The following is a 7,951-nucleotide window of genomic DNA, read 5'->3' as shown; positions in this document are numbered from 1 at the left end:
TGGAAAAAAAAAAATTAAATGCACATTTTCTGGTTCAACAAAATCAGCAGTTTCATCACGATATAGGTGTAAAAAAAAAAGCATGGTTAATTGTTTTAAATCATATAGACACAGAAGGTAAATCAAGAATAATATTAATCTTACGTCAATGTATAACACTTAATCATAAATATCCCCTGATAAAAGTAATATAGCATAGCGAATAGATGTAATAGGGATAGTTATATTATATTACTAATACTCCCAAATATTCCCACGGGGCCGTACCACATGATGTTTTTTATCGTATTTCATTTTATACTCCACAGTTCACCTGCCCACATATAATTCATTTATTTCCACTGGTAGGTGTTTGGCCTGCAGGCAGCACTCACTAACTGGATGAGACTGTATTCCAGTCCATGTTTTGTATCCTTCTCTGCCTTTGCCAATGCATCTGATCTGAACACAACGCGCTCCCCTCCACACACGGCATTTCCACTTCAACACAGCGACCAGGGGCTCCGTCTGCTGAGCGAAGTTGAGTCAACACGCCGGGAAACGCGCTGCCTGGATTCATGTGGCACCTCAACACTCGCAGTCCTCTTTACTGCGGCGCCGGGGGACTTTTAATCATTCTCGGTTGCGATATAAACCCGTTTTCCTTCAGGAAATGTGTTGGTAGACACTAACACGCCGTAATAATTGAGTTGCAACCATTAAACGCCCAGTCATTAAGTACTACCTGCGGATCTATTGCAGGGGAGTTGTTTTTTTTTTTTTTTTTTTTTTTTTTAAACCAAGCGGGATACTGCAGAGAACATTTAACAATAAGGATCTTCAAACAAGTGAACAATGCTCAGACTAGAGACCATCATTTGCACTTTTTCCGTGCTGTCTGTTGCAGCGAGAGCAGATTTTAAAGCACGGAACTGCAGCGAGGTGAGAGAGGCTTGCATCGGGAAAGGCTTCAGCTTCGCACATGTTCCTGTTCAGGAGATCCCAGGTAAGGCTGGACTCAGTCAGTGCGACCCGTCAATATGGGCTCACGACCTGCGAAATACAGCGTCATAGCCTCGGGAATAAACACGAACTGTGGTGAAATAAACACATCTGTATCAGCTGTGGGTGTAGAAGTTAGACATTATAGCCTAATATCCCATTGCAACTCAATTATGATGCAAATGTATCCCTATTATCATTGTAGGTGTTAAATGCCGCAGGGGTAGCCTGACTGCAGATGCAACACATCACTAATATGTCACACAGCTCCTCAGCCACCTGTCACTCAAGTGAAGTTGCTGCGAGTCTAACTAACCAAAGTTTTAAACCTCACACGAAGGGATGCCAAATGCTCCTAATTGACTTGACTAAGGAGCGAGCAACATCTGGAGCAGTCTCCTGCAGAGCCTGCACCAATGAAGTGACAGGCCTGCTGTAATCAGGAAACCTGATTTAAAACGCCTGAACCCATGTGAGCTGGTTTACTGAATATATAGCCCATCCATGCCGCGATAACAATTTGGTATCAGAAAGCATCAATACTGAATGTAAAAAAGAGTCCCCCAAGGCAGCTGTGGTAAGATCTATTTGCATGTTGCCAGAAGTGGTCTCCGACTGTGCTAACCAAGCAGAGATAATGAATGGTCAACTCTGCAGATTAACTCCTGTCCTGCGAAAATCAAGTGATAGGGTGAAGTGGAACTGCTGGTCTCTCTTAAGTAAATCCTGTAGCAGTGAAAGGTAGGGTCATACATGCAAATTATGCTGCTTTAATAATGCTGGATTGCATAGTGGTTGTCAAGGCTTGGACACTGAAATAAGGTCTTTTAAATACCACTTTTAAAACACTTAGATGTACTTTAAATATATAGTTAATCATATGATACCAATAAAATGAATCCTGTAAAGTGTGTTTTACAGCAATAATACGCCTATTTAACTGACAGTTAATCAATTATTAAGTGGTACAGAATTAGTGTTAGTTCAGTTTTGTAATTTCACTGGATTTTTTTCTGGTCACATATTAGCATAGTGCTATATTATTAATGTATATATGTCTACATCTGAAGAAAAGTAATTATAGACGATGTATGCATATATTGTATATACACATATATTTTCTCCATATTATCTGAGCTGAGTTTTCACTCCAGGAAATCATTATTATGCTTCAGGGCCAGGTATTCTTTCTATAAAGCAGGAAATCTGGCACATGCAAAAGGCTGCATATTTGATAACAGGCACACCTGTTCAGAGATGGGTTGAATAACGAACTGATTAAATCCTTTGAATCCATGTCCCTGACATCACAACTAATCTACCAAATGAGTGAGAAATTCAGTCTCTCTCATCTCTGAATGATGTCACCCTGAATAAACGGCTTTTGATCTGGTCTTTGAATGAGTCATACATGTCTGCTGGAGAGACAAGGCATTATCAACACCTCAGCAGATTCACATGTGCCCATTCACATGGACTTGCCCTCCAGGCTTGCGATTTACGTGCCTCTCACTCTTGCAAATATCATTAAGAGCTGAGCCAATTCATGGCTAAAGTGGAAGTGGAAACATCTTTATTTAAAAGTTAATTTAAAAGTATAAGAAGTGGAAATACAGCATATATTCTCTATAGAGAGCTTCCATCTTTAATTTGTTAATCTTTGGAGATTCACATTATGTTGGCCTGACTGAGCTGACGTGATTTTGATTTTTATACTATTTTTATTGAAAATTGTTGCTTTTGTTTAATATTTTGTTATTTTACACACTATATTACTCTATCTTAATACAATTACTGATTATAGCTGCAGTATCTGTCAAAGAAAAAAAGATGATAATGCCTTATGATGTACTTTTTTCAGGGGTTTTTCTAACACGGCATAAAGACTGCACACAGTGATTTGTATGGACTATATATTTGCACATAGCAGGTTTTTAGTATAAGCTGTTTAGCAGGTTTCAATGAAGGGGTTAAGAGTGTATGCGTGGCAGCTAGGGAGCATCTTCACTGACGACATTACCTTGGAGTTAATATTCCAGGACTTGTAGATTAGTTAGTCCTTGTGGGACTCTGTGAAGAGCAGCTCTTAAAGCTGCCTGTGTAGCTTATTGTTTCTGTCAGGCTTACAGCTGCCATCACACTCTATTAACTCACTGATGATTTGGGCAAATGGCAGCCTTCACTGGTTACTGGTCCCCGTCTACAAATGATGCTTTTCACTCCTTCAATGTAACGATTCGCGTTTAATGACTGCGCTTTGCGATTTGATTCCTTGAAATCTTAGTCATCATCTGACAGCCTTCAACATTAAATTGTAGTGACAGACGATTGTGTGTGCTCTTGCTGCTTTTGATGTAAGATGCCTTAGAGATCATGTTAGACAGCAAATAAGACAGAAAATGCAAGGTTTCTCTTACATATATGGCACATTTTATGACTTTATGATTCCAATGATCTTATCCAAAGTTTTAATCATAACTATGTTAATGAATACTATTTATTTCCATTATATCCTATTTGCCTTTTCAGATTTTACTGTTTTTTTAAATTACTTGATACCTTTCCCATTATGATCAAGTGTTTTTTTTTGGCCATTATAAGGTATTCATTATGACCATTACAAACATAATGGAGAAATAACAGCTGTATATTATTGCAAGAGTAATGTTCTCATCACCATTTACAATGATCAATCACAGCTTCAGCATGTTTTTACAGAGCAAAATCTGAAGATCTTGGAATCCCAGAGTTTTGCTGTTGTGTTTGGTCAAACAGAAGGAATCAGGTCAGGTGGAATGACAGCAGTGGAGTCAGTGTTATTGACAGAAATGTTGTTATGATCCAAAGCTTAAAGGCTCCACTGGTACAGTAATTCTGCAAGACTTTGGCAGTGACTCTGCCTGCTGACCTTCAGGCTGGAGGCTGTCAGCGGCTACGTGGTGAAAGTATTCTAAACCATGGGGGCACGAACTTGTGGATTGCTCTAATAGTCTCGGAGTGTCGGCACATCTGAAAATGCCCCGAGTTTCTCCCTCTCTGCACAGCAGACTTTCATAGTATGTATTTAGTAAGACTGTAAGCTAAATCCAATTCTTCATTGCTCTAGTTAAAGACCAGACCTGCCCTCAGTCTTGCTCCTGCTGTCTCAGTTTCCACTCAGTGGAGTCTGAGACTAGATGGGGAGATATGGAAAGTGACTCATATAGCAGACTGCTAGATTCAATGGAACTTCATAGCATGTCATATGCTATGGTATCATTTGACGTCCATCTCTGTTGACTCCCAGCCATGAGGTGGACACGGAACAGAAATAATGGTGCTGATATTTTATGTGGTCCTTGGCTGCTTGCATAACGAGGCAAATGAGCTGAAGCGTGTAATGTGCACAGTTTCTCCACTGTCATGTAATGGGATGGAGAGGATTAAAAAGGGCTAAACGGGAGAGCCTGCAGAGGGAATGGCCAGGTGACTTTGTTTTCCCCCCTGCAGCATACGCCAGTTTTGCTGTGACATATTGTCAGATCATTGTGACCTTCCTGTCAGTCACACATGTGGAGATAGATCCGGGAGTGAAGTCCATAGAAATTTGATGTTTATGTTTATGGTGTCTTTATGCTTTTACATTTACAGTAATTCTGATAAAATTGCAGATAATTGGACTTTTTGGGAATGGCAGTTATTGTCTGAATTTGTATATGGTAGCACCAGTATTTGTGGCTGCCTTCTGCTATATAATGTAATGTGAATGTGTCCCACTGCGAAGCAGAGGGGGGCACTATCAGGGAAGAAGAATCCAAACAAATCATCGTTTTTCCTGCGGCAGAGGGGATTTCTCAAACGCTGCCTCCATCTCTGTGTCATCAATCATGCTCATGAATGCCAAAATGGCCTCATGATGGGCTCTCTCTGCGGGTGTTCCCTCTGAGAGCTGTAAGAAACATTGTGTCCTGCAAGTGTTTTTAGGGTTGCAGCATAGGGAGCAGAACAAAACAATGGCATTCACTCAGAGCACATCAAAAAACCGAAGCCGCTTGATTATTATTTCTCTCTGTTTTCACTTTAAATTGATGAGATATAATTACCTTTGAATAAAGTTTTATGTGACATTGTATGAATTGGAAAGGTGTTTTAGGTACACTGCACAATCTAATGCTATCCAACACAGTAGTCCTACATTAAAGGCCTTGAAAACCTATTTTCTTAGTCACTCTCTTACTAGCAGGGATGTGGGCTGACATGATCACACAATTTTCTGCCAAAGTTTGAAGAGTTGTTATTTTTTTCCCCGAGAGATTTCTGTACTCATGGTTTTGTCCTTGCTTTTCTCACTGGTTTGAAGTGGGCTTGGCTGAGTTGGAAAAAGGTGATGTCGCATATTTCTGCGCACCAATGAGTAACATTTCAATCAAAATCTCAATGACAGTTGTGGGGTTATTTGCTTATGTTGCCAGGACTGGAAAAATCTGATCAGGCAGGCTGTGTTTTTGAGTGTCAAGCTCCTCATAAATAATTAACTATAATGGAATATTTTGCCTAACTTTAACTTTTATTGTTGCTTATTTAGTCATAAATATTTAATGTCATAGAGACATCTGAAACTAAGTTTTCAGGCTTTAAACTCTATCATTGTGAAGCTTATAATATGCAGTTTTCATTGACACGTGTCAGAGAGGTGTCATTTTGAGGCTGCAATGTATAGGGCTCCATTATAATGAAAGATCTTTATATGACAGGGACAGGTGAACCTACAGTGTATGTTTCATTTGATTTATTATCAGCAGATGTTCACAGTAGTCCTGTTAGTTAATGTATATTCCCAATACAGTCCATTTAATTTGTTAAAATGCAATATAGAACTGGAATTGCCCATGATCGTCTCAATAGAGCAATGCAAATTAGCATTATTGAGTTATTTTACTCTACAAGTCTGGAAATGCAATGTTCCAGCTGCCAAAGGGGAGATATATTCAGATGTGAATATTGATGTGTTTGGGTATCTTTAGGAAGGAGGGAAACTCATGTCTTCAGGGTTACTTTTTTTTTTTTTTTAACAGCAAAAGTACTTTCTGGATGATATTTCTAAACCTTAATCCTGTCTGTGGCCAAAGCTTTCTGTTTATTTTGTTTGTGGCCTTCAGCAAGATTTACATCCAACTTTCTGTTGCCCAAAACCATAGTTACTGAAATCTGAATACAGTCTACACATTCAACACAGACAGGATTTTAGCTGGCAGTTCGGCAGCTATTAACAATGTTTGTTTTGTTACATTACAGTGCATGTTATGTGTATTAGGCAATCATTATTTAGATATTTTTAGTTGACTTGCAATGTTTTAATGTGGTAACAAAGCTTGTTTCTTTACTTGCAAAGTGTAATTTGTGAATACATTAAGAAGGAAAACACAAATACTTGAAAGACAGACGGTGGGTTATTGAAGCTTAGCCAAATACAGTAAGCTTGATGTGCTTTGTTTATACCACTGATAAGCAGCTGTTGTCATATAGGATACTAAAGGAATGGTGCTGCTAACACAGCCATGAAGAATTAATGTTTGTCAAACTCATTTGAGATAAATCTAGTGTGAAAAATAAGGAAATGGATTGAAGTGATTCTCCTGAGACAGCATGGCACTAGCCGTTTAATGGTTTAGGAATCATTTGAAATGTGAAAGAATGAGTGCTCCTATTGTCGACAAGAGATTGAATAGATGTTATTTTGATCTAATAGTTCTTGTCAACAACTGTCCAATTAAATTCTAACCTGAAGCCACTGAGAACAAGCTTTTTCATTCCTCATTTTAGAAGCTGGCATAAACACACTTCCACTAGTTACTGATCCTGTTTTTTTTCTTTCTTTCTTTCTTTTTTGACCAGTAGTGGGACTATACAGAGTGCATATGCTGCATACTACATGCCTGATTTGTTACAAAAATAGAAACCTTCACCTCCTGTTGGTAGGTTACGTCTATGGTGCATCAGTAATGATGAAATAATCTCTTTCAACAAAATTGTATTGATACAGTGAAAATCATTCTGTTCCCATACTACCACTTTAAAGTAGCTCAAAATGGGATTATTCATTTCCTCAAATAGGAGTCTAAATAAATTGAGAGGTGTTATTTTGTCATATGTTTTTCTTGCCTGAAAATTCCACATAATGCCAACAGAGTTATGTTCTTCTGGATGTGTGAGATTATAAGATGTGTTGTTGTTCAGACATGTTTGGCACATATCTCTTACTTGATACCAAATACCATCTTGTCTGTTATGAAATATTTATATTTTCGGAATTGTTTACACAGTTTCCAGAAAGTGACAAATCTCCTTGTCTCTTTTCAAGCTGTCCACAAATGATCACTGACTTTCAGAAAACAATCTTCAGGATCTATGTGCTTTTGTTCATTGACACCAGGATCAGACTTTGGCTTTTGGCTGTGACGTAAAGCTGGTACTTTTTCCCCCCCTGACGCCTCATCTGCTTGTCAAAACCTAGCCATCGTGAAACAAAGCCCCCCTCGAATGCCTTGTTGCTGTCGTTGGATCTATCTTTAGCCACACGTCTGCCACTCCTGTCTTGTCGACAACGTCTGACTAGACATGATGTGCAACTGGAGAGGATGTTTGCACTTTACACTGCTCCTGAGGAAAGTTCAGTGTGGTGTGTCTCAGGAAGCCGCCGTGGGGAGCTTTGTGTTGTGTTGTGCAGCTCAGTTGTCTCCTCTCCTTCTCAGTAAAGTAGTTTGCTGACTAGAGGACACTTGCACTGTAACAAGCTATCAGGGCTAATAATGGCCAGTGTCTGTAAGCTAAGCTGTAAGTGCTTAAGTGAAAGGTAATGATCAGTGCAGGTCTCAGGGCCCTCCAGGTCTCCAAACAGCCACCAGCTTCTACCTGTAGTGCAGTCCCCTGCCACGCTCCACTTAGCAAGTTGACGCAGAAGAGAGTGGCTTGTCTGCTCACTTCTCATTCT

General features: G+C 39.3%; 1 protein-coding gene across 1 annotated transcript in view; it reads left to right on the top strand.

Annotated features, from left to right (window-relative positions):
- Positions 1 to 478: 478 nt before the first annotated feature.
- LOC121907457 (glypican-6-like) overlaps positions 479 to 7,951 on the top strand; it is a 92,597-nt gene continuing 85,124 nt past the window's right edge. The window contains exon 1 of the mRNA XM_042427036.1: positions 479 to 985. Within this exon, the coding sequence (XP_042282970.1) occupies positions 835 to 985 (151 nt within the window). The 5' untranslated portion in view covers positions 479 to 834. The remainder of the gene's footprint in view (positions 986 to 7,951) is intronic.

Source organism: Thunnus maccoyii, chromosome 11 (assembly GCF_910596095.1).
Source record: "Thunnus maccoyii chromosome 11, fThuMac1.1, whole genome shotgun sequence".
Classification (NCBI taxonomy): domain Eukaryota; kingdom Metazoa; phylum Chordata; class Actinopteri; order Scombriformes; family Scombridae; genus Thunnus; species Thunnus maccoyii.
The sequence above is the reverse complement of the archived record's forward strand: the minus strand, read 5'-3'. Positions and strand labels throughout refer to the sequence as shown.